Here is a 27,030-nt window from a genome sequence, read left to right as displayed (position 1 = left end):
TTAATATGAAGTAATTTTTGTGTTCAGTATTCTTTATTAAATTGTGACCCTGGAATATTAGACCTAGTTTCCCTCTTGCTGATCCTCTAAGGTATCAGCTGCACCATACATTATGGTATTACACATGTAGGAAGAAATAGTGACATTTGGTAGATTTGTGTTTTTAAAAATATAGCAAACCATAGGATCATAGTTCATATGGTCCAGCCCTCTGTCTTTGGACAAAAATTTTGGAAATTTTTCCATAAGTCTGTTTTAAAGCAGGAAATCATTGAGATTAAGAAGAGTCAAGTCACAACAAAAGTTGGTTCTTTTTCATTTCCCTTCTTTCTAGTTTCAATTCCCTCTTTTTAGATAAGAATTAAAATTTAAAAACCCCAAAGAGGTAAGGCATTATGTTAATGAAAAATTCAACAGAGACATTCTTCTTTCTGGAATCTGTTTCCATATCAAGCTATTATGCTTAATCTGGGAGTCTGATGCTGGCATGAATAGTTTACAGACCATGTGCAGACACAATCCTCTCAGAAACACAAGAGAGAATCACTTTGCAAAAATGACTATATGTTGGTTTATTTCCTCTATGGCAGAGACCCTAATGTTTTGGTATTCACAATAGCAGTTTTGTTGTTTGTTCTTCTCATTAAAGGAAAATGCAGAGAAGGCATATAACTGGCTGGAAATCTCTTGTTCCTTGTCATCACCATCCCAAGAGGATCCTATCAGGATTGTGAGCAAAATATTCCTCTTAAATGTGATTTTATCTTTTTTCGATTGATATTCCCTCCTCAGATGGGAAATTAAATCATATTTTTAAAGGAGAAACTCTGTTTAAATATGGTAGGTGGGGCCCAGAAAGAGAGAAGGAAAGTACAAAGATAAATAGTTCTGTGTTTGGGGAAGATTCATGCAGACAGTTTAGAGTTGACCCCGTTTGGTGGGTAGGAGCTGTGTGATTACTAAATTTAGCCTCTCTGTAAATCAGCCTGTGCTTTCTGCAGCATTACCTTCTTTGATATTTTAAGCCGGTGATTGACATGCAAAGCTGGAGCAAGGAGGGCTCAGTCTGGGACAGGTTGCTTGCCTTGACCATCTTAAAACAGGCCTCTTACCTGAACCATGCTTCCTGCATCCAGAAGGCAACTGAACTCTTCTCTCAGTGGATGGAATTCAGTGGAAAATTAAAGTAAATCTAGACATCTGTCCTGTTCTTTGTTCCTTTCACTTTGATGTAAAAGTCTTTGATCAAGCAAGACATTAGATCTAAAACCTTTCAGTGAGGACAAGAGGGAGAAAGCCATGCTGGGAATTACATATCTGTGTCTCGTGCTCCCATATAGTAAGTGCTCAATAGATTTTGTGAGAAGTGAGGTTTAGGTCCTTTGAGAGGGAGAGCTAAAATGCAGTGGCATAGTAACAGAAAGATAGCCAGAGGGTAGAAGCAGGGGGGTGCCCAAGCTTCAAAAGTAATGTCTTTTAAAGATAAAAAGCAATGTGAAATGTACATGCAGTCAAAACACCAGTGATCATTTGTTAAAACTTTTTTTTTGTAAAAAAGGGAGGATACCTTTTAAAAAATACATATTTACTTCTTCATTAATCAATACCACAGACCGAATTTTGACCTCAGATCTCATCTTTGATGGGAAACTGATGATTTGGGCCATGAAAAGTGTGTATGTATACAATGGCAAAATGGATTACGGTGGTTATTATAATCAGAAAGGTGCTCAGTGATCATATGGATTATGTTGCCATTCAGTTTAGCAGTTTGCAACCCACAGATACTAACACATGCCACAATCTTTTCAATGTAGGCTTTGATTTCTTTTCAATACAAGATTTTATATAGTTATTGTTAAAACTCTCATTCTAGAGTTGGATGTTTTGAGAAATCTAATTTGTATGTGAATTAAGGAAAATTCATTCCTTAAAACTGAAGAAAAATTTCATTATTTTAGCAGAGTGTAATGTGATGGTGTCCATTTTTCCTGTGCCACATTGCTGGTAGGCTATCATAATTTCTTTCCATATAACTAAATCTCAGTGAGCTTCTTGAAATCCTATCTTGAATTCTTCTTTTTGAAAACATTAATTCCAGTCTTCTTCTTTTAGTGCTTTTCCGGTCATTGTGATTAAACTCAAAAATCAGTTTAAGGAAAAAGGATCTTTTAGCTCTAGTTTTCTCTTCTTTTTGTTAATGTTTGAATGGGTTGTATGAGTGAGGCTAAAATGTAAACATCCTGCTGTCCTATAACATAAAGAGATATTATTCCATCTCTATACTTGTTAGAAGAGGGATGATCTTACCTGCAGCAACCCACCTATGGGTTAGATATGGTAGCTCAACATGTTTACTCCGATGCAATACTTAGGAAAATATTGTGGGTAAACCTTATTTATGCTTGTAATCAATAATACATAATTAAATATTATAGGTTTTGTTTTCTTAAACATCAAGACTGCTAGTATTAAGCCATAATAAAGAATTTTCTTATATAGATTAATTACTTCATTCATGTATTGAAAAATACTTCATTCATGTATTGAAAAATTTTTGCATGTTGCCTGTGAACCCGCAGTGCTTGTAGGTACCAAGGATAAAGTAGTAAAAAAACCAATGATGTGTCCTACCTTCAAGGAACTTACAATGTATTTGTTATCAATTTTCATACATTTGTACAGTAAATATACCAAAATCAAAACAATGTAGATCAAAATTTAATTGCCTAATCTTTGTTTTGTGATTCAACTGGTACTTGGGATACTTAAGCATATATAGTGGAAACAACACAAAATCAGGATCATGGGTTTAAATCTCATCTTCAAAATGGCTAGTTATGTCACCTTGCACCAGTTGCTTAACCTTTCCAAGCTTTATTTCCACTTTTTAAAAATCAGGATAATAACAATCTCACTAGGTAGCTTTGACAGTTAAATATGATGTACAGAGACTAGTACAATCTCTACCATATGGTCACTGTATGATAAATGCAAATTTCCTGCCCCATCCCTACTTCTCTGTTGTGTTTTTTCTGAGCTATCAAAATGAGTATCAGTTATTATTTATCTAATGATATTTGGAATTAAAAACCATAAGCAAAATTAGAATCAAAACTGCTTTAATATTCTATAGGGCAATAAAACCTCAAAATTGTGGTTTCTTCTTTATGTGGACAGAAAAAAATTATTATATCTTATTAGTTTTACAAATTATAAAATGACTGAACCTAATCAATTTTGCTAAATTACAATTTTCTAGACCTAGAGAATCAGATGACTTTCAGATAGTCTTGTTAGAAAATAGTCTTAATGTGGGAATTAAAGTGGCAAGTAATCATGTTTTTTTAAAAAAGATCACATAGCACTAATACAGATTACTCAATTCTAGAATTCTGTATAAACCACTGCTTTTATATGTCAGAAATCATCTCTTGTATATATGGATTCCATAAAGTTTCTATTTTCATCTCTGAGCAAGTTAAAATTTTATGATTATTCTCCTTGCTAATATTTTATCATCAGTAGAAAAAAACACAAATAATTTGGAAAGTAAAGTTACATAAAATAATTTTATAAAAGTCTGACAGAAAAAAAGGTTTAACACATTAGGTACTGAAAATAACTCATGGGTGATTCTGTTATAGCAATTTAAAATTATAATAAGAAAACAAGAGTTTTTTGTTTCATAGGACTTTTTTTCCACTTCTGTTCTTCTTATTACAGCATTCTAACAGATGTTTTAAAGATCGTATATTCCGTGGGTGCTCAAACGGCAGTAGGATGGAATTACCTTTTAGAGCAAAATATGGATTGTCACTTTCAGGTGCTGAAAAAACCAAAATTCTGTGTGCATTGTCAACCAGCAAACATCAGGAAAAGTTAATGAAATAAGTGCACTAATTTAAATTGTTAAAAATAAACTGATATAAATTCAATGAAGTCACTAAAATATTGGCCACTAATTCCAAAGGCATAAAACAATTGAATCAGGATTTGATTTGGTTTGACTTTACCTCCCCAAAATATATACTGACAAAATGCAAATAGTGAAAACAGATATTCCCTAGTTATTAATCAAGTGACTGATACTAGACAAATGCCCATGTTTTACTTTTAAAACCTTGGAGAAAAATTACCACAAAATTACATTCTTATATATAAGATGTTGTACAAGATGCTAATCAAAGTTCTTTGAGGGGTGCCTGGGTGGCTCAGTGAGTTAAGCGTCTGACTTCAGCTCAGGTCATGATCTCATGGTTCATGAGTTGAGCCCAGGGTCGGGGTCTGTGCTCTCAGCTCAGAGCCTCAGAGCCTAGAGCCTGCTTTGGATTCTGTGTCTTCCTCTCTTTGTTCTCCTTGCCCACTCATGCTCTGTCTCTCTCTCTTTCTAAAAAATAAACATTAAAAATATTTTTTTAATTTAAAGTTATTTGAAATAATAGGTAAATAAAATTACTGCCAGAAAAAAAAAAATTAAAAGTTCAACTGGAACATTAAAAATGTTAGCCAGTAAAGAATTTATTACTGTTTATGGTAAATTATAATTTTATCATGCATTTCTTTCTTCTATTCTCTTAAGATATTGGTAGCCCGAGTTAGCCTCTATTACATAACACACACTATGAGAAGTCAAATGCTCTTTATTTCTTCAGATTAATTGAACTAAGAATGGGTGGAAAGGTCATCAAGACACAGGAGTTGGTGCCTCTTCCTCATGCAATCTCCAGAAATCCAAAGGGACAGCAATTAGCCTGGAAATTTTTAAGAGAAAATTGGGCCCATCTCCTTGAAAAGTTGGTATTCATTTATATCCAACGTGTGTTCTTCCACCTAGATGTGCCTGAAACCACATATTTCGGTCGCCTGAAACCAAGTATAATGATGTGCATATGAATGTGAATGATCCTATTTCTTCCCAAATAGTTTGATGAACTCTGTTAGTTTGAAAACTTTATAGTCCAAATTATTCTGTCGAGGTGTGAGGGAGAGGAATGAGAAGTGAATGGGAAATAGATTTCTTGCACTCAGCTGGGAGCAAATGTGAGCTGAATTAAGTCCAGTCATCAGCCCCTGTATCACACTCCTCCTAGCTTCCTCACCAGCTCAGAAGAACCCATATATAGTGAAGTGAAGCCATATATAGTGCATTAAACACATTTGACTTGGTTTGTTAATATAGTTTGTTCTAGGGGGAAATTTCAGGAATTTTTTTTAAATTGGCATCAGCCTTATATTTTATTTATTTTTGATAGAGAGAGACAGAGCACAAGTGGGGGAGGGGCAGAGAGAGAGGGAGACACAGAATTTGTAGAAGGCTCCAGGCTCCGAGATGTCAGCACAGAGCCTGACGCGGGGCTTGAACTCACAAACTGTGAGATCATGACCTGAGCTGAAGTCGGACGTTCAACCGACTGAGCCACCCAGGTGCCCCTAAATTTCAGGAATTTTGATGAGAGCTAATCCCCTCTCTCAGTTCCCCTGGGGAAGTGGTACAGTGGAGAACTTAGAGGGGCTGACTGGAAGTGTTTGGGGAGCCCCCCTTCAAAACTCCATTGGCTCTGAGTCTTTTCTGGAGTTTCAACTTTTCAGAGAATCAGAGCTCACTCCAGCATGTGCCTAGGCCTAAAATATCCCCCAGAATGAACCAATAATGATTCAGTTTCATTGGAAAGTACAGGATGGCTTTGCTTCCTCTCACAAAAACCCCTGCTAAGGCACTCAGCCATTCCTCATTCAAATACAAAATGTCTCTTACAAACTATATGGAAAATACCCTCAATCCAAGAGCTGTGCAGTTTGTTCTGTTCATCTTAATGTCAGTTTGTGTCTTTGATTCTAGTCCTCCCCAGTTCCTCTTCCCTCCCATTTGTTAGCCATGAAGGATTCAGAGTCCTCCATAAAGCTTTGTGTAAGCAAAAAGAGCATTTTCACCCCTCTCCCAGGCCTTTAAGGGATTGACATTCACATGGGACCAAAGAGAAACTCCATATATATAATTTATATATATAATATAAAATGTGTGTGTGTGTGTGTGTGTGTGTGTGTGTGTGTTTCCTTAAAAACTCTGCAGGAATCATTGGTTGGGGTGTTTGTGTGACTGTCAGTTCCCTCTTGAAATGATCAGATTTTTTCTGCAATGCCATAGATTTCCTTTGTCACTAGAAATGATCCTCCTGCCTGACCATGTGCACAGCCTAGACTTGGACTCATTTCTGGGATGTATCTGTGCTCTGCTTTTCAGCATGAATCCCTTTGACGTATGGTACAAATTCTCTATATAAGACACCAGGGTGAAGGATAGAGTCTGTGGCTGCAAATGACAGTTCTACAAAATAACATTGCCCCCCAAAACACAGTGTATAAATGCAGTGGATTTCCAAAATGGGATGGGGAAGTGTGTAAGACAATAAGTAGTATATTAGAGTGCAAGAAGAACGTATTACTGTATATACTAGTTCTAACACTATTAAATTTTCTTTTTAACCTACAACCTAATTGATAAATAAAAATATGTATATTGCGAAGTTCTTAGAAAAAATTCTTTACCAATGGAGTACATAATAAAAAAATATAGACAATGCTGCTTTCAGCATAAACATCAATTTAAACATAAACATTGCTGACAAAGATAGTCACAGTTCCTAAAAAAGGCTTTATCTACATTTTTATCTTATGGTCAAATTTGTTACATTTCATAACTTTGGGATTTTACTGGATAAATAGGTTATTCTTATAATAATTAATAGTGTATATGATAATGTACAAACATCATACAGTGCCACATATCTGTTTAAAAATTTTTTTAATGTTTATTCATTCTTGAGAGAGAGAGACAGAGCACGAGCAGGGGAGAGACAGAGAGAGGGAGACACAGGATCCATAGCAGACTCCAGGCTCTGTGCTGTCAGTGCAGAACCTGACATGGGGCTCAAACTCACAAACTGTGGGACCATGACCTGAGCTGAAGTTGGACGCCCAACCGACTGAGTCACCCAGGTGCCCCATGAATGCTACATATTTTAAAAACAAATGACATAATAAACACAAGGCTGGTATTTCTATTAAATTTGTGGGTTTCCTTTTTGTCTTCAAATTTGACTAGGCTCATTTGCCATGAGAGTGATCATCTCTGGAACAACATTTCACTCCTCTTCCAAGGAGTTACAAGAGGTTTGTGATTCCCTATTGCTAACAATTTAAAAATAAGTGTTCAGGGGCTCCTGGGTGGCTCAGTCAGTTAAGTGTTGGACTCTTGATTTCGGCTCAGGTCACATCTCACAGTTTGTGGATATAGTTTGTGGGCTTGGTTTGTGGGTTCAAGCCCCACATTGGGCTCTGTGCTGACAGCACAGAGTTTGCTTGGGGTTTTCTCTCTTCTTTTCCCTCTCCCCTTCCACAACTTGCATGCATGCTCTTTTTCTCTCTCAAATAAATAAATAAATAAATAAATAAATAAATAAATATTCCAAGTTATAAAACTGAGTACAAATTTAGATATAATTTGGTTTAAAGTCTCATTTTATTAAAAGAAAAAAGTAGTTTGTCCAATGTCATGTAGCAAGTAATTGGAGGGGACAGGTCTAGAACTTCTTAAAATACAGGTGTTTACAGCATTCAAAATAAAAATTACCCGTGAGACATGAGTCCTTTCATATTATTTCTTGCATATTACAACATCACTGAAGGGACTATGTTGAAGTTTGGAAGAATACTTAAAGGTATTGTAACAAAACTACTGTTGGTGGCAATTCTACTTCTTTTTAAAATCATTCTAATGTTTTACATATTTCCAAAATAAATATTGAATTGTTTATTCTTTAAAGAAACTAAGAATTACAGAATTTAAATCCTGGCTCATGACTTACTCTATGACTTGGTTTGATCACTTAAAGTTTTTATCCAGTGTGCTCACTTGTAAGATGAGGATTTATCATTCCTGTCTTACATTACCTATTTGAAGATAAAGTGAAATAATAATTATACACAAAAAGAGAGGAATAAAACAACCATCTAGAGGTTGGCAGAGAAATTATTCCAGTGTTTGTATAATTTGCAAGCTATTTCGAACCCCTTTGCAAGAGCAAGTTTTAACGAACTATGCCAGTAATTTTTTTCTTGCTTATTTTTCAGGTGAAACTGTTCTTTGAATCTCTTAAGGCCCAAGGACCATATCTAGGTACTTTTCAAATTATTCTGGAAGCCATATCCAAAAATATCAAGTGGCTGAAGAAGAATCTTCCCACTCCGAGGACTTGGTTACTGGTTAGTATTTAAATGATCAATAGGAAGAGCACATCAGATGTGGGCATGAAGTCAGCAAAGCTCAGGTCAAAGTCCTGGATATTTTGTCTAAAACAGTAAGAAGCCTCAACAAATCAACCAGCACAGATGCCTGCTCTCAGCTGTTGTTTCTAGCTGACAGATGTATGATTGAGGTAGGGGAAGGCCAGTTCAGTAGGCTATTTAAATGTAAACTTCCTGAATAATGGAGATATGTGGAGATGGAGATATAGATGTATAGACATAGCTGTAATAGATTAGCCGCACCACAGACTACCTACATTGCCTTAAATCATGACATTCTTTGCTTCTTTGATGCTTTTTCTAATCTTGTTATGCAAACTGGAGTTTGCTCAGTTTTATCTTCAAGGAAACATAGTCAATTCTTTTTTTAAAATTTTTCATTTGCATTTCTTCATCTCGTTGCCTTCTTCTTCCTTCATCTCAGACTGAATAGTTCATTTGATTTTTACTATTCATGGAAAATCAGAATCAAATTATGAAGTTTAAGGATCAGGAACACAGAGAATTTGTCATCAGATGTCAGATTATTAGAAACTAGATGTCAGCGTTTATCAGTGAAGCTGGGAGGGCTGCTTGACTTGAACCTCACACTCCTAAAGAACCTCAGAGACAGCCTTTTGAGGTCATCTCCATAGGCAATAAAATCTGCAGTCACAAAGGTGCAGGAGAGAAAAATGATGCCTCACTGCTTTAACCCATACACTAATGTATTGTTAATACATCTTTGGAAAATTGCAAAATTAGACTGTACTGTGTATATTTCTGGTTAACTCATGGTTTAATGTAAATATTTCGATGAATCATCATATTGTATAACCCAGTTTTAGTGTTTCTTCATATTTTAAGAGAAACTCTTGATCTCTGAAGTGCTTTTCTGGATCCTTCTTTTAATTGTGTTAATAAGGTATTTGGAATGAAAAAAGAAATAACACTCTAAATACAGGTAGTACATTTAATAAATTAATGTTCCCACGTATGAATCAATATGAAGATATAAACACATTCTGGAAAGATTTGAATCAGTATACAGATGATTGACTAATTTGGTCAATTAAGGGAAGCTGGACTATTGAGCCTGGGCTTGTGTGGGGAGGGTGTTATCCATTTTGGAGTGGTAGCTTGAAGCTTTAAGATCTTTCTCTGGTTCCACAGGCAGAGACAGGATACAGTTGGGATGGTCCATGGGCATGACCCAATATACATTTTGTTAAGTTTGTTTTCAAATCATTTCTTGGAATCTTTGAAGCATCTTTGACTCTAGATTTGACTCAGTCATGGTCCTACCATGTGTATAGTATGTGATGTCACTCTAGAATTATGTGTACTTTTAAATAAAGAAACTGAAAAGTAAAGAATTGTTCCCCCCCAGTAATATGTAAATTAAGCAGCAAGTGTGTATGAGTTTTGGTAGATTTGTGCTGTCGTATTTATTTCCATAAAAGTAAAGTCCTTTCCTTTGTATAGTAAGTTATCTACCATAGGTTTCCAAGTTTTTATTCTCTTCCTTGTAGTTCCTTATTTATATGCATGTGTAACTTCTCAGGTCCTTAACAATTGAGTACAGAAGTAGGTGTAGCAATAGAATTACCAGTTTTATTATTTGTTGAGAATGAACATGAGAATCACTGTGCCAATAATGTTTTAACAAATAAGGAGTTTTTTTTTTTTTCAAGAAGTATATTGTACTTAGTGTGGTATTTCAAAATCTTTATGGTAGATGACAAACCCCCAACACAAACTAAGACTTGGCTAAAGTTAGTTTTACTTCCTTTCACCCCAAATGAACAAACAAGTTGCAGACAAAAAAAAACAAAAAACTATAGACAAGATCATGAATAGATGATGGAGAGAGCATATACAACTCCATACCTCGCTGAATGCCAGCAGACCCTTGGGAGAATTTTGTGGTGTCTGAACCCCACTCAGAATGAGAAATCTCTCAGATCATAGGCGCCCAGAACCAATGTCTTGCTTCCTTTTAGGCTTTGTGTAGGAGGGACTTGAGCCCGCAAGAGTCCAGCTTGCCACCATGATAGGAATTTCTTGTGCTACCTCATGTATATAGTTCTGCAATTCATTCCTTGCTGTGTCATTGGGTCTATTTGAGGTTCCAGAGAAACAAGCAGAGATCTGATTATCTGAAGGAAGTTCTTAGGTTTTTGTTTTGTTTTGTTTTGTTTTGAGTGGGGACGGAGTTCATTCCATCCTAACTACAAGAAGGATCTCCAAAGAGACACGGAAGCTAGTTTTCCAGTTGAGCATTGTGTCTACCAAACACAAGGTCATTTAAAATGGCCACATTTTGGGGCGCCTGGGTGGCGCAGTCGGTTAAGCGTCCGACTTCAGCCAGGTCACGATCTCGCGCTCCATGAGTTCAAGCCCCGTGTCAGGCTCTGGGCTGATGGCTCGGAGCCTGGAGCCTGTTTCCGATTCTATGTCTCCCTCTCTCTCTGCCCCTCCCCCGTTCATGCTCTGTCTCTCTCTGTCCCAAAAATAAATAAAAAACGTTGAAAAAAAAATTTAAAAAATAAAATGGCCACATTTTTACTTCGCAACATCCTTTACTTAGATTTATTACTGGCCTTCTTTCTTCCATTTAACCATGTGCCACTGTCTTTTATTTCAGCGTGTAATGGTTTACAACTTTTGTATTTACAGGCTTTAAATCATTTATCTGTTATATTGTCTGCTTCCTGAAATCTTGATCTCATTAAAGTCGAGTTTCCAAATCATAAGGAAGAAATGGTGAAATATATTATGAAAGAAGTAGGTTGGCTGGGTTGAAGCACATGTATGTTTTATGTAATCTAATACTGTGACAGTGCCAGATTATCTTCCTGAAAGGGGATGTTAATTCACTTTCTTTTTACCCCTGTATCCTGTGCTTGTCAGTACCAAGTGTTAATCTTTTACATCTAGTAACACTTTCCCAGTAAAGTACAGCTTCCCCAGATATTTACATAACTATGCCACTAGTCTCCTTTGATTGTTACTTACTTGATACATCTTTCTGTACCCTGTTACCTTGAATTTTTCTATATTTAATTTCAGATGGGTCTTTTGTAAACATGCTATACTTGAATTTTGTTTCCTATTATGTTTCCCATCTTGGGCAAGCTCAGGCTTTCCCATCTGTCCTTTCCACTCTCAAAGGCATAAAAACTGAAGCTTCAGATGCCCTCGAGGTGAATACTGACTTCAGCCTTCTGCTTACCCCTCAGGGTTCCTGCCTTCAATTAGTTTTTGATCCATGACTATTTCTCACTGGCTTTCCAAGTCATCCATACATTCAAACAATTAAAAAATACATTTTAGTCTACATTTTTAATTATTCTTAGTAAGAAGGTCGGTCAAGGTACCTGGTCTAGCATATTCCCAGAAGCTATAATAATTTATTTTCTCATGTGCAAATGCCTAACACTTTTACATAAGAGGCTCCTTAGGATGGAAATTGGTTTGCAATATTGACTTCATAGTATTGATTTCTCATAAATAAAATTGTGGGATGCCTAACATTGTATCAGGAAGGTAGTAGTATAAACTACTTTGTTCAGGATTTAAATCAGGAAAATCTTCCAATATTCATAGGGAGAAATGGCTGGAAAGTCTGAGAAATGTAAACTTAACTAGCAAGGTAAAAAAAAAAGTGTCTATGTTTCAGTCACTTACACAAACTTTACTCTGCATCCATAACTCCAATATCTTTTGCTACTTTTTTCTCTTTATCCAAAAGTTTTCATCTTCTACCATGTTCCCAGGTAAAGTCAGGAAGCCAGTTCTCTACTCTTGGCACATGATTAATCTCGAACTTTTAGGTATTTACACATATGATTTCCCACACTTGAAAGTTCATGCCTCCCTCTGTAGAATTATACCATATTTCTTTCTTTCAATACCTCATTTCAGGTTCATGCTTCAGTGTAGGAGATTCCCGTGCTAATACCACCTGACATGTCCCTGTAGTCATCTAAACAATACCTCAGTTACAATACAAACCCCATTTTATTTTTTTTTCAAAGTTTATTTATTTATTTAGAGAGAGAGAGCAGGGGAGGGGCAGAGGGAGAGGGAGAGAGAAAGAATACCAAGCAGGCTCTGCACCCGCAGTGCTGAGCCTGACATGGGGCTCCAACTCATGAACAGTGAGATCATGACCTGAACTGAAACCAAGAGTCAAATGCTTAACCTACTGAGCCACACAGGCACCCCTACAAACCCCATTTTATTTTATTAAAAACATTTTTTTTAATGTTTATTTATTTTTAACAGAGACAGAGACAGAATGACGGGGGAAGGGCAAAGAGAGAGACACAGAATTCAAAGCAGGCTCCAGGCTCTGAACTGTCCCAACAGAGCCTGACCAGGTTCAAACTCATGAACCATGAGATAATGACCTGAGTTGAAGTCAGCTGCCCAACCGACTAAGCCACCCAGGTGCCCCCAAACCCCGTTTTAAGGTAGGCAGAGTGAATTGTCTATGAAAAGACTTAAGGGATACAAAGAATATTATTTCTTGGTTTTAAAACCGTATTTCTCATTAAAAACTGTTTTCTAGCAAACTGAGCTTAGAAATTCTTTTGTTGTTTGTTTATTTTTGAGAGAGAGAGACAGACACAGAGACAGGGCACACGCAGGGGAGGGGCAGAGAGAGAGGGAGACACAAATCTGAAGCAGGCTCCAGGTAGAACACTGTAACCCTCAAACATGGAAAGAGGCAGGAATGAGGTTTGGGGAACTTTTTCTAAAAGAGAAACACTCTCTTCATGGCACAAGGCTATTAGCATATGCTTTTATTTCCTGTCTATTCATGCTCCAGATGTAGGCCTGAAGACTTAGGTAGGAATTTTAGAAGGACAAACAGAGCTTTTTAAGCTGGCAAGGGGTAAACAGGTACAGATATTCAAGCTGATAAAGATCAAAGAAAAGATCTGGTCTGAAACAACTATGCACAATTCATGTGAACCAGACAGAGCCCACAGGAGTCAGACTCTATGTCCTGCGCAAATTAATTCAACTTACACTCAGGGACTAAATTAGGGTTATTTAAACAACAATGAAAAAGTTGTTGGTTGAGAGAGAGGCTGGATAGCATTTAAAGGTTTGGGGGCGCCTGGGTGGCTCAGTTGGTTGAGCGGCCAACTTCGGCTCAGGTCATGATCTCGCCGTCCGTGAGTTCGAGCCCCGCGTCGGTCTCTGTGCTGACCTCTCAGAGCCTGGAGCCTGTTTCAGATTCTGTGTCCCCCTCTCGCTGACCCTCCCCTGTTCATGCTCTGTCTCTCCCTGTCTCAAAAATAAATAAAAATGTTAAAAAAAAATTAAAAAAAAAAGGTTTGTATTTTTTAAATTCTTATTCTACCTTGTTCCTTATCTATAAGGCAACTGTTATGACACTACTAATTAAAAGCACTGTTTTATTTTATTTTTTTCTTTTTCAAAGCATTGTTTTAAAAATAATGTTCTATAGTCCAGGAAAACCACCACCTGGTAGGAAAAGCGTATTATTCTTCTAGTTTCAGATAACTATTTCTCTGGGTAGCCTAGCTGTTTGGATATTAAGGCCATGGGGAATATACTATTGTCTCCTCCATCTCACTGAGGACCTAGGTAGAAATAACACCTGCAGTGTTGGCCTTGCAAATCCAAATCTAAAAAATGCTGTCTAAAAAAGGAAACCTCTTAGACTTTTTTTTCAAAATACATCTTCTCTTACCCAGTTGCCTTTCCTTCTGTAATTTCACCATTACAGATCCATTCCTTTGGCCTAATGAAAGTTAAAGTATTACATTGTAACTCATTAGTCATGCTTAAGTGTGACTTTTTAATTTTTTTAAATTAATACTTAGTTCTTTATAGCTAGCTGAGAAAAGAGCTCTAAGGAGAGAGAGAGAGAGAAACCTGAACCTGGGAGAGAGATTGGCGTGGGTGGGTTCGGGAATAAGGGCAATACTCCAGAAAATACTGGTTTGGTAGGAAGCTCTGGAAGGCAGTATCTGTCACTTACTCAAGGGTGTGGTATACAGATAGCATCTGATAAATATTTGTTGACTGTGTGAAGCAGCACCTAGAAGTGCTGAAGGAAAATAGAAAATAGAACCTGGTAGAACTCAGAGACACCTACTCATCAATTTTGCCCCAGACTGGGCCTGCTAGTGCATATGTATACTTCTGTGTCATTTGTTATGCATTATGTATATATTCTGTGTGCTTGTCCTGACTGGCTCAATGTATTGTAAGCACCTTAAAAGTGAAACTAGCTCCGGTTCTGTTTTTAGTTCTCTTTGGTGTTCTGTGCACCATGGGCACTCCACAAATGTTGCTAACTGACAGCCTGTGCTGGCAGCTCTCAGCCAGAGGGAGGAAATAAGCATCTGAGTCATCCCAGAGTCAGCCAAGAATCACAGTAAAGTGTAATTTTCTGCATAAATATTACAGTACCTTCTCATGTTCAAAAACAAACAAAAACCTGAAGGACACATTTAATGGGAATGAACCTTAGACAGGCTCTGTTTTAGCATAGCTGTTAGAAATAAAGAAAGGAGAAGGAAAACTGAAACAGAATCTTCAGGAGTGTAGACATCTCCCTAGAAAGAGGTCAGTCAAAAATTCCAGCTAGAGATAATTTCTAAAAATACCTTTTGTATCTTCTGACTTTTATAGAAGAGGATCTATGATTGGTTTTCATAGCCTGGAGCAGGGCCCACCATCTCTGACACTTCCTAGCCTGGCTACGCCCCAGCTGATGCAGGACTTAGATACCGATATCAAAAACTCAGGACATCATTATTTTTAATTATCAGATTGGAATATATCAGCATTGTACAAATTTTTTGATTTCGCATTACACTTTGCAAGTATAAACTTTTTTTTTGCATGCAATACACATGGTATTAAAGTTTCACAGTTCACATCTAATAGTAATAGCAAATACATCCTTAGTGCTTTTTTGTACCGGTTTCTGTCCAAAGCACGTTTGGTGTGTTAATTCATCTTTTTCTCACAGTAACCCTAAGAGGGTGGTAGCTGTCTCCTCAGTTTACAAAGGAGAAAATAAAGCCCAGGGGGTTAAGCAACTTGCTACAGTCACAGGGACAATGGTTTTTAGGACATTCTCAGAGTGCATATCAACATGGTCAATTCTAGAACATTTTTTTTCACCCAATAACATGCCCTATATTTATGAACACTCACTTCCCATTCCTCTGTCCCTACAGTCTTAGGCAACCACTAACCTACTTTCTCTACCCATTTGCCTACTGTGAACTTTTCATATAAATGGAATAATGTAATATATGGTCTTCTGTAACTGGCTTCTTTGATGAACATTTATGTCGTTTATACTTTTCGGCTATTATGAACAATGCCACTATGAACATTAATGTACAAGTGTTTGTATAGATACACATTTTCAATTATTTTGGCTTTATACCTGCAGTGGAATTGTTGGGTCATTTGTTAACTCTATGTTTAGCTTTTGGAAGAACAGCCAGACTATTTTCCAACACAGCTGTACCATTTTATATTCCCACCAGCAGCGTGTAAAGGTTCTAATTTCTCTACATCTTGGCCAACATTTATTATGTCTGCCTTTTTGATTCTAGCCATCCTATGCCTGTGCCTAGCCATAATGTGAAGTGGCATCTCATTGGGGTTTTGATTTGCATTTGCTTAATGGCTAATGATATTGACCCTCCTTTCATGTGTTTATTGGTCATGTGTATGTCTTCACTGGAGAAATGTCTATTCAGATCTTCTGCTCATTTTTAATTGACTTGTCTTTTATTCTTGAGTTGCAAGAGTTCTTTATATATTCTTGATACAAGTCCCTTGTGAGGTATATGATTTGCAAATATTTTCTCCCATTTTGTGTGTTGTCTTTTTACTTCCTGATGATATCCTTTGAAGTCAAATCTTTCTTGATACTTATCTTCAACTTTGTTAGAAAGATACTGCTATAATGAGTTGAATTGTGCACCGCCCTCTCCTCCCAAATTCACATGTTGAAGTCATAGCCCTCATTACCTCAGAATGTGACTTTCCTTGGAAATAAGATCTTTGTAGATTTAATTAGTTAAGATGAGGTCATACTGTTGAAGGGTGGGCGCCTGATCCAGTATGACTAGTTTCCCTTATTAAAAGGGAAAATATGCGGGGCGCCTGGGTGGCGCAGTCGGTTAAGCGTCCGACTTCAGCCAGGTCACGATCTCGCGGTCTGTGAGTTCGAGCCCCGCGTCGGGCTCTGGGCCGATGGCTCGGAGCCTGGAGCCTGTTTCCGATTCTGTGTCTCCCTCTCTCTCTGCCCCTCCCCCGTTCATGCTCTGTCTCTCTCTGTCCCAAAAGTAAATAAAAAAAAAAAAGTTGAAAAAAAAAATTTAAAAAAAAAAAAGGGAAAATATGGACTCAGGTGTGCACACAGGGAGAATGCCACCTGAAGACTGAAGTTACACTGCCACCAGCCAAGGAAGCTAGGATAGAGTCCTGGAACGTATCTTTCCCTGGTGCCTTCAGAGAGAACATGGCCCTGCTGACTCCTTGATCTTAGGTTTCTAACCTCCAGAACTATGAGACAATACATTTCTGTTGCTTAAGCTACCTAGATTGTGATAACTTTTACAACAGCCTTCACAAACAAATATAAATGTCCAATTTATTTTTCTATTTTAGTAGTTACTTCCAGATCAGAATTTGAAGTTTAATAATATACCGTTTCTTGGTTTGGAATCCTGATTACACTGATAAATTATATGCAAAATTACATTGAATTGGGCTCTGTCTTTACTTTTCCTGTGACAAATGTCTTAGGGTTTAAAGAAATTATCAAAATATTATTAAAATATATCAGTGTTCATAACCTTCAGTTGACATTTAGACTGCCTGCTTGATATTTTGGTTGCTTAACCCTCCCTTCACCCTTCTGAATAATAAAAATGATTTTGCCCAAGTCCCCCCACCTCTCCCATATGAAACAGGGAAGTAATCCTAACTCAGCATTCCTAAACTCTACTTTGTGTAAGGAACCACTCATAGTAACCCTGTTTTTATTTCTAGTGATTGGTTTGGAAATGTACAAAATGGAGTTTTGACAATTGAAACCTAGGGAGAATCTTAATGGGGGATTTTTGAGAAAAGTTTCCTTGCTCTTGAGGAAGACACACCAAAGAAAATATTCCTTCTGCCTTCTCTGATGCAACCCCTTTTTGTCCACATGACACTCAGTCTTTCGGAAAATTGTTCACAGAGTAGACAGAATGAGAAGCTGGGTTCTCGGTGAGGTTGGGAGCTGTGACCAGACACTGTTCTATCTCTGCACTTAACATGAGATGAAAAATTTCCTTGATGTCCGTGCTAGTTTGATTCAGCATATTGATTCTTGTAGTTCAAAGCATCTGACTTACTATATAACTGTTCCTTTCTCATAACCTTCTAGTTTATTTAACTGAATCTTTTTGCTAATGTTTAAGCTCTACAAGAACTCTGTTGCATAATTGTTCTGCTTTCCTTAGGGCTCTAAACATTTCTTAACTTGTTATAGCTTCAAACATCACTAAATGATGCAGAGCATGTGTGTTGCAAATAGGCTACGGATGTAATGAGACACTGATTCCTCTGGTCCTTAAGTTGACTGGGTAGAGTCTGGAGTCACTGGAAACCTCATGGTGGTCACCTTTGTCCTGGAAACAAGCATCATCCTCTGTGTATTCAAGAGTGCTGAATAGGGGCGCCTGGGTGGCTCACTCCGTTGAGTGTCTGACTTCAGCTCAAGTCACGATCACACCATCTGTGAGTTCGAGCCCTGTGTCAGCCTCTGTGCTGACAGCTCAGAGCCTAGAGCCTGCCTCAGATTCTGTGTCTCCCTCTCCCTCTGCCCCTGCTCATGCTCTGTCTGTCTCTCTCTCTCTCTCTCTGTCAAAAATAAATAAACATTAACAAAAATTAAAAAAAGAGTGCTGAATAAATATCATTTTCAGATTTTTTCACCAAATTAAGGTATTGTTTGGCTTATTTCAGAGTAATTAGAAAAGATATTTAATAATGCTAAACATAACGGTCACATGGAATATTAGCAAATTAAATAGGAATATCAATTAAATAATTAATGGAACCATATTCTAGTAGGATGAAGCTAGCTATATTTCTGTTGACTACATATCCCTTTTGTGTATTATTGCCAATGACCCTAAGTTTCCTGTGAGAATTGGAAAGCAACCACAAACTCCCGAGCATTGCTTTAGAACACAGATCACCTGACTTCTAGTCTCTGTCTGCTATGGGACTGTGAATAAATCCTCCAGCCTCTCCAGAATTCATCTTATCCATTAAATTGAGACTTCGATTAGTTGATCCATGGCAGACCAAATTCTTTATTTTGATTTAAAAAAATGTTTCTATATCCATTGATTAGCAAATTTGCTGCCTTTTTATAAATACATGCTATTTGTTATTCAGGGAGCTTATATTTTTTCCTTTCATGTTATTTATTATATATTGTATTTAGTCCTCCAAATTTTTGGTTTTCAAATATTAAATGGTAGGCAGCAAGAATTTTGAAAATAGTAAATGGGTATAGAAGATAATGTCACACTATCTCCTCTGATAATGAATAATAACTTCATTATAATTTAAAGTATTATATCCTTAAAGAAGCAACTCTGGGTAGGAGGAGAAGAGGAAGTTAAAGACTAACACATAATCAATAGCAAATTTGTGAAACTGTGTTCCCTCAAAAAGTCTTTACGAAGTCGAATGTAAAATGGTATCCAAATAAATAAAAATACCCACAAAGAAATCCCAGAATACAGCAAAACAAAATTTATTATTATTCTTTTGAGGGTAGGCAGGATTCTGAAATATTTTAGTTGTTCACTTCTTTTACCTCCATTACAAAGCCACAAGTTTTAAATGTCCTTAATGTCTGTGTGTATGAGTGTGTGTGTGTGTGTGTGTGTGTGTGTGTGTGTGTGTATGTAGGAATGGGAGGGATGGGAGGCAAGAGGTTGGCAAAGAGGACAAAGAAATTATTTATCTCTATTTCAAAGAAATCTCAGGTAGACATGACCCACCTATATTTGCTACTGCAGTGGTGAAGCATTTTTACCACAAGTCTCTGCAGAATTAAAGTATTTAAGACAAAACACAAGATAACGTGTTTCACACTTAAAAGCATGATAGACTCTAGCTTACAGGTAAGGTGAGATGAGGTGATTTGACACTCTGGGGAGTTTTAAATATCTCTGATATTAAGTGCTTTGACTGCAAAAATAACTCCAAAAGAACATGTCATGACCTAAAGTATAAGGATGAGTCTATTTTTCTGAGCAATATAAGATGCAGAGTTCTTTTAACAAAATCTGGCCCTGCGTATACTATATAATATCTGAGCACTGCGAATACTATATAATATCTGAGCACAGATGGCACCAATCATGTGGTTCACTTCCTGTTTGGGCTTCTGAAGTGCCTGGGGGCAGAGGCAGCCTAAGGCCTCTGATTATCTTTAACACAGTAGGGAGAGAGCAGCTTTGAGGTATCCTAAGATTGACATCTTCTCTGGACTGATCACAAAGACAGCACTCAATACAGAGGTGTTCTCTGGCAGAGTTTTCAACATTCCAAGTGAACTAGAACTCTAACTACCATCGCATCTGTTCACAAATTCATTCATAAATTATTTATGGCATACTTATCTTCGGTAGGATACAGCCCTTAAAAGGTAATGACCCTGCAGTCATGGAGCTTACATTCTTGAGAGGGAGTTTGAGAATAATGAAACAACAAACAGAAACATTGTTTCAGAGAGTGATGAGTGCTGTGAAGAAAAGAGAAGAGGGCCCAGTCTTTAGAGAAGACACTATGTGGCTATTTTCCACTGTGGTCAGGTAAAGGCTCTCTGCAGAGGTGACATTTGAGCTGAGACCTAAATGACAAGAAGATACCAGCAGGCGAAGTACCAGGCAGAAGGGATCCTTCTTGCGCAAGGAACATGCAAGAGGAATAGTTAACAATGCCGGGTAGAATTTGGGGACTTCCAGGGACTGAAAGAAGGCCTTTGTGGCCAAAACATCGTTAGCAAGTGTAGATGAGGTTCCAGAGTTAGACCAGGAGTTTCACTTTTATTGTATCCATTGGAGGTTTTAAAGCGTGAGTGGAAAGTGGGTGATTTAGTACAACTGACATTCAAAAATACAATATTGCACATATATTTCACTTCTCTAAAACCTAATTTCTAATTCCGTGAGGGTTAAACGGCACCCCAGGCGTCCCTGTTCGCCCAGGCTGTTTGCGCTCGTCGGCGGGTTGTTTGCACCCGACGTCCTGCTTTTGACAGCCACGGAGGAGTGTGTGACAGTTGGCAGGCGCAGGGAGGCACAGCCAGAGCCAAGTCGCTGCAGGGGCCAGGGCTGCGAGAGTGGAGGAGGGGAAGGAGGCTGTGGCTGCGCGCTGGGAGGGCCGAGGCTTTCGCTGCAAGCGTGGCGGCGATGCCATTTCGAACAAGGGATAAGGAGGCAGGTCCCCACGAACTCGGGGCTCACTGGGCCCCTGGTTCTTCCATTCCGAAGGTTCGTCGGGTATGCCTGGATTTGACATTGAAAACAATGCTGTCTCGGGATTGGAGGCAATGGCGCGAGTAGGAGACGCGGGACAGGCTAAGAGAGCTTCCGTTTCTCCAACCTTGCTCCGCCAGGCCTGTCCGTGGGCCCCAGCAGCTGCACCCAAGGGAGCCGCAGGTGTTGATTCAAAGCTAGGCTCCGGCAGGCCTTCTGCTCACAAACTGCGGCGCCCGCAGCCCGGGGGAATCCAGAGCCAGGTTTTGTGATCTGCCTGCATGTAGAGGCCGCGCCCGGAACCTGTGGCCGGAGGACTTGAACCCGGGCATTTCGGACCCTGCGGGGGTCCTCGCCCTCGCTTCAGTTGGCTGGCCAAAGACCGCAAGGGACCACTCTGTTGTGGGCATGACCCACAGCCCCTACTCCCTCGGGCCTTGGCGAAGTGAGCAATCTGGAACCAGTCTCCCCAGGGAAACCGAAGCTTCGCATTCCGGGGAGCGACCTGCGCCCGCAGGCGCGAGCTCGGCCTTCAGATCGCTGTCTCAGTGGCACCTGTCAGCAAGGCCTCTTTTCACCACGCCGTCTTAATTAGCTCTCCACTCACTCTCCATCACATCACCCTTTAATACTCAGCGGGACAAATCTTTTAGTCTTGTGTGCCTTCTGTGTCTGTTTATTGTCTGTCTGTGCAATGTCCACTACACGGGGCAATGGTCGTTGTTTTTTGGGCGCAGTGTCCGGCTCCGGCGCCTAAGACTTGGCCGGGCCGGCACGCAGTAGACCGTCACATTTGCTAAATGATTGACTACTGTCCCCCAGCACTGAAGAGCTCTAGCAGCCCCACTTCCTGGAGGGGCGGGGCCTCATCGGGCCCCGCCCACGAGGCTGCCTCCAGCTCTAACCTGCTCCTCCCCTTCCTCTCTCGAGAGGTGGCCTCGGGCGGTGCGGTGTTTTTCCCTCGGGCCTCCCTCGCTGTTTCTGCAGCTGTTGCAAAACCCGGAGCAGCGGAACCTCAGAGCGGCGGAGCGGCGCCGCCCCTCGCTGCACCTCCCCGACAGCCCTCCGCGGCCGCGCTGGGCATGCTCAGTCGACAGGGCCGCTTCAGTTCTTGGAGTAGGAAGCTTGGGCGCTTAGGCTGTAAGGAGCCGCGGCGGGGGGAAAATGGATCCCTTTACTAATGGTGAGTAGGCAGCCAGAGGCGTCGGGGCCGGGACTCTCTGGGGAGCAGAGGGACATTGGCTGTCGTGACACGCGGGGTCGGTCGGGCTGCAGTCGCTCTCCTCCGTGGGCTTCTTCCCACGAGGGTTTAGGGGAGGTGGAAGCCGACTGGGGAAGGCAGCTAGAGGCTGGGGTGGGTGGGCGAGCGGGCAGAGGCCGGCGCGGGACTAGGGGCTGGCGTGAAGGTCAGTGCCATCGCCTGCAGAGGGTCAGGAGGCGTCGGGTGCCGCCTGACCCGCTGCGCGGCCAGGTGGGCGAACAGCAAAGTTTGGGTTGCTTTGCGCAGAGGAGGGGAAAGTTGGCCGCCAGGGTTTGCCCCTGGAGAAGACGGGTGTCGGCCTCGGCTCTTTGGCAGGAAGGGTTAAGCCTCGGTCACTGCCAAACCAAACTTCTGTGGTGCAAGGAGAGAGGTCTCCCCTGTCCTTCCTCGAGTTGCCGGCGTGACTTTTCCTAATGGGGCGGGGTGGGGGGTGGGGGCTTTGCAGGTTAATTTAGTGGAAGGAAGGGAAACTTGCGGAAAGGCTTGCATAGTCCTGTTCTGTGCCCAATAGGTGCCCGCCCGCATTGGCACCCTCTCCGCTGTTGCTGAGGCACTCCGCAGGGCGTTCAAGCTTCCCTTCACGGGTTTCTGATAATACCAGTGTTTCAGTCTAAGGCTCATGAAATATCAGGGGTCCGTCATGGTGATATCACAATGTGACTTGAGGGGAGAGTCAAAGCAGGAGCCTGCAGGATGCCCTGCAAACAGCCACAGCTCTGTACTGAATGGACAGAATAAATCCCACCCTAGTTAAAACCGATGGCTTTTGTTTGGACCAGAAGTGCCAGAGTCACAATATAAGGGTGAGATGCGTTACCATTTTGTGGCGTTGAGTATATGGATTCCCTTTTGGGGCAGAGAGTAGGAATACTGCCAGTAAGGGAGAATTCACAGTGAAACTAGACGATTTAGTCCCTAGTTGACATGTGTTTTCTTGCGGGTGGTTGGTTACTTAAGGTAGACAGTTTGTCGCATTAATAGAAGCCAATATCTACTCCTGTTTAGGTGGGTCACTTGCCACTCAAGAGACAGAGACATTGTCCACTATATCCCAAACCCTAGCCAGACTTTGTCGTGTGCTGTGCTTCATTCATGGGACTGCGAATTACTCGAATTATTCGTTCTTTTCTCCTTGTCCTTAATTCAGAATGCTTTATTCTACTGCCATCTTCCTGTCTGTACTAATTAGGCTTAAAGATGACAACTTTATTTCTGAATTTTTTTTCTCGTTCAGGTTCTATTTGTTATTACTATTGCTCTAAAAATAGTCGGGTAAAGTTACCAAGAATTAAGGAAAATTTGAGCTAAAAGTAAACTTTGAGACCATCTAGTATTTTAGTGTAAAATATGTTTGATACAAATCATTAAATCCTTTCAAATGACTATTCCAAGGATTTTTCTTTGTCCTGGTTAGAATACTTGGAGCGTTCATGTTTGTAGGATTTTAAATGTGAACTTTCACTTAAAAAAATTCCCCACAACAAGGCTGAGTCACCCATTTGGTTAAGATTATTGCTAGCTGATGTGGTGGACCTGTGCCTCCAGAATTAAAGTACATTCTCAAGTCTTTGAACTAGGGCCTTTTCTCCTCTTAAAACATGTTCCTCTAGATGTGAATATTTGCCAATTGTCACATTTGAGAGGTGAATGGAAAGTCCCAGAGAGAAGAACAAAAAGGAAGCAGTGCTTTAACTTTTATGTAGGAAATTGGATTTTTAATCCTTTTCCTATCAGTCTTCCAGATTTCCAGAATCTGTTGGAGACAGTTTGACAGTGCATCATTTTAATATGTTAATCACTCCTTGGAAGCTTATCTAGTGTCCTTTACAAAGAAATAGAAACTACAATATCTAAAGTAAAAAAAATTAGCTCCTAGCAATTTAAAGTGCTTTTCAGGTTTAAGCACTGGACTGGTTATTTATTTCAGAACTTTTGAAGGATAGCTGTACAATTTTCTAGTGTCTTTAAACAGGACTTGGTATAGTGGAAAGTATGTTTATCTTTGTACTTAATCCTGTTGAGTACAAAGGATAGGTACATCTAATTCTTCTCCCCTAGGTCTGGGTGTCTTGGTGTAGAGTATTTCATTATCCATTGAATTTATAATCACAGGATTTACTGAGCTTGATACTGGCTTTTATTGCACATTCATCCTCTTTTAATAAAATCTTCACCACTTTTTGATATATCCCTACATATATAGAGAGGTGTGAGAGCTTAACAAAACCATTTTCAGCAGTTCAGAACCACATAGCTTCCAATTAAAATCTTGTCAATGGTTTCACCCTCTGACCTAGAAATTTGTAAAGGAGGCACATTTAGTTTGTTTTGTCATTTTGACTGTCAGTACGCATCGATTCCAATACGACTTTCTCTGCTTTCCCAGTTTTCTGTCAAAACTTGCTGTGTGTGTGGTTCATTTTTCTTGGGCACTGCTCTCTGCCTGCTGATAATGGGTTCATTTGATGAGTATCCTATGTTAACCTGTCCAGCTAACATACTGCTGTAATCTATTTAATATGCTTACCTACAGAAAGGGCTTATAAGAAGGAATCCTAGTGCCATTAGACTCAGGAGATATTTTTGATCTTGCCCTCGGAAGGGACTGCTGACAATTACATTGAAGACTGGATATCCAGTTTGGTTTTGGATTTTTGGTGACTTTTTATGGGGAGAAAGATGCACTGGACCAGTACTAAAGATTATTTGGCAGTAGCTATTATGTCCTGTTAGGCAGTTAGAGGTGAAACTCTTAAGAAGTAGTAATTTATATATTACCAAAAACAAAACAAAAAATTGCTGGCAATTCTCTAGGTCTTTTGATAGATGTACTAGATTAGGGCAAGTGATTATTTGGTGACTGTGTAGCTTTATTTCTCTTTATTTCTTTATTCTCATTTACATGTAGGATTTGGGTATTTCAAAATAATTTAAATTCATGTTAAGGAATGTAAATGCCAAAGCTCACTCTTAGAATATGATTAAGGAGGTCTGAGGTTGGGCCTAGAAATGTACAACTTAATTTTGAGGATACTAGAAATATTCACCAGAAGGGAGCTTTTGAGAACTTTATTAGGTAGGCAAATTCAGGATTTAGATGTGTACTGATCGAAAAGGACTTCTTTTCCTGCCATATATATATATATATGTATATATATATATATATATATATATATATACATATATATATATATACATACACACACACACATGTTTATATATAAACATATATATAAACATACACATATATGTATATGTTTTTGTGTATATGTATTTATATATTTTTCCCCTTTGCTTTCTAGTTTGTGGTATCTAGAGGATGGAGAAGCATTGATATTTTGAAGTCCCAGAACTGAAAACATAAGTTAAACAGTTTGTCTTTTTTTCTTATGAACAAAGCCCCAAGGAATCACTTTGGTACTACAACCTGGTATATGATCAAACAAGGGGGATTTACCTGTCTTAGAAATGGTTTTGTTTTTGTTTTTAGATTGGCATCCAATCAAAAATATTACCCAACTTCCAAAATGAGAAGTTGGACAACAAATTAGATATTCATAGGTTGTAAGGGGCACCTGGGTGGCTCAGTCGGTTGAGCGTCCGACTTGGGCTCAGGTCACGATCTCGCAGTATGTGAGTTCGAGCCCCGCGTCGGGCTCTGTGCTGGCTGCTCAGAGCCTGGAGCCTGTTTCAGATTCTGTACCTCCCTCTCTCTCTGACCCTCCCCCGTTCATGGTCTGTCTCTCTCTCTCTCAAAAATAAATAAATGTTAAAAAAAAAAATTTAAAAAAAAAAGATATTCATAGGTTGTAGTATAAAATTGTGATTTCATCTTTTTTTAAAATGTTTATTTTTGAGAGAGAGCGTGAATGGGGAGGGGCAGAGAGGGCGGGGGGGGACAGAGGATCTGAAGCGGGTTCCACGCTGACATCAGAGAGCGCAATGAGGGGCTCGAACCCATGAACCATGAGATCATGACCTGAGCCAAAGGAAGTTGGATCATGACCTGAGCCAAAGTTGGCCGCTTAAAGGACTGAACCACCCAGACACCCCCATCTTTTTATCTTACAAATAACACTTGTCCTATAGTTATGCATTTCTTTAAAAAAAATTAGCATCATCTGTCAAAAATATGAGCTTACCATATGTATGTGCATATATATATATATATATATATATATATATATGCACACACACTATTTCTTTTGTGATAAATAACCATGTTGAAAGAAAATCCTTAAAAAATGGAAGATCATAGTTTCTCTATGTGATTGAAGTTAAAATATGTTTTTATCCTCTGTCTTGAATGTTCTGTTTCATTTAAGTGAAATAAGACTGTATAGGAATCAAGTATTAACATGATTTAATATTCTAGGGTTGAGGCTATAACTAGAAACTATCCAGTTTTTAAGGAAAACAGTGGAGGCGGGGGCATAGTCTTTTGCTTTGTAACAATTTCCAAAAAAGGAGTGTCTTGAGACAAACAGCATATTTTAGGAGCAATTAAAATAAGCTTGTCTACAGATGATACTTGAGAATTGAAAGATATATAACTAGAGAGATTGGTTATAAGGAAATTACCATATAGAAAATAAGCCAGGGGTGATTTCCTCTTCAGGAGTTCATTCAAACACTGTTTTTTGAACACCCACTTACAAGTAGATTTTCTGCTGGGCACAGTTGCAAGAAACCCACAAACCTGTTATCAGGTAATGCTGACCTCAATGAGAGAAATGAAATGGAAGAATCTAGTTTTGCTTTCATGCTAATATAAAACTAAGAAATCTAGAAGAAACAAACAAAACAATAAAATGTTAAGATAGTTTTCTAATTATGAAATAAATGTACAGAATTGTATTAAAACCTGTTCATAGAACATTTGCCACCAATAAGTTCACATTTCTAATGATGCGGTATGATACT

The 27,030-nt window shown here is 39.0% G+C and overlaps 2 protein-coding genes across 4 annotated transcripts in view; both read left to right on the top strand.

Moving 5' to 3' along the window:
- Window positions 1-9,205, top strand: part of ERAP2 (endoplasmic reticulum aminopeptidase 2) — a 41,592-nt gene extending 32,387 nt beyond the window's left edge. Inside the window, 6 exon segments of the mRNA XM_058738962.1 lie at window positions 1,002-1,186; window positions 3,727-3,805; window positions 3,808-3,911; window positions 4,656-4,798; window positions 7,097-7,173; window positions 8,134-9,205. Of these exon segments, the coding sequence (XP_058594945.1) occupies window positions 1,002-1,186; window positions 3,727-3,805; window positions 3,808-3,911; window positions 4,656-4,798; window positions 7,097-7,173; window positions 8,134-8,277 (732 nt within the window). The 3' untranslated portion in view covers window positions 8,278-9,205.
- Window positions 9,206-20,714: 11,509 nt separating this feature from the next.
- Window positions 20,715-27,030, top strand: part of LNPEP (leucyl and cystinyl aminopeptidase) — a 92,121-nt gene continuing 85,805 nt past the window's right edge. Inside the window, exon 1 of one of the 3 annotated variants that reach the window (XM_058726422.1) lies at window positions 20,715-22,029. In XM_058726422.1, coding sequence (XP_058582405.1) covers window positions 22,011-22,029 — 19 coding nt within the window. In that variant the 5' untranslated portion in view covers window positions 20,715-22,010. Of the gene's footprint in view, window positions 22,030-22,627; window positions 22,911-25,417; window positions 25,525-27,030 lie in introns of those variants that run through there. The other 2 variants (XM_058726433.1, XM_058726412.1) reach the window with 2 other exon arrangements.

The sequence above is a fragment of the Neofelis nebulosa genome, chromosome 1 (assembly GCF_028018385.1).
Source record: "Neofelis nebulosa isolate mNeoNeb1 chromosome 1, mNeoNeb1.pri, whole genome shotgun sequence".
Taxonomy (NCBI): domain Eukaryota; kingdom Metazoa; phylum Chordata; class Mammalia; order Carnivora; family Felidae; genus Neofelis; species Neofelis nebulosa.
This window is presented reverse-complemented; position numbering and strand designations above follow the sequence as displayed.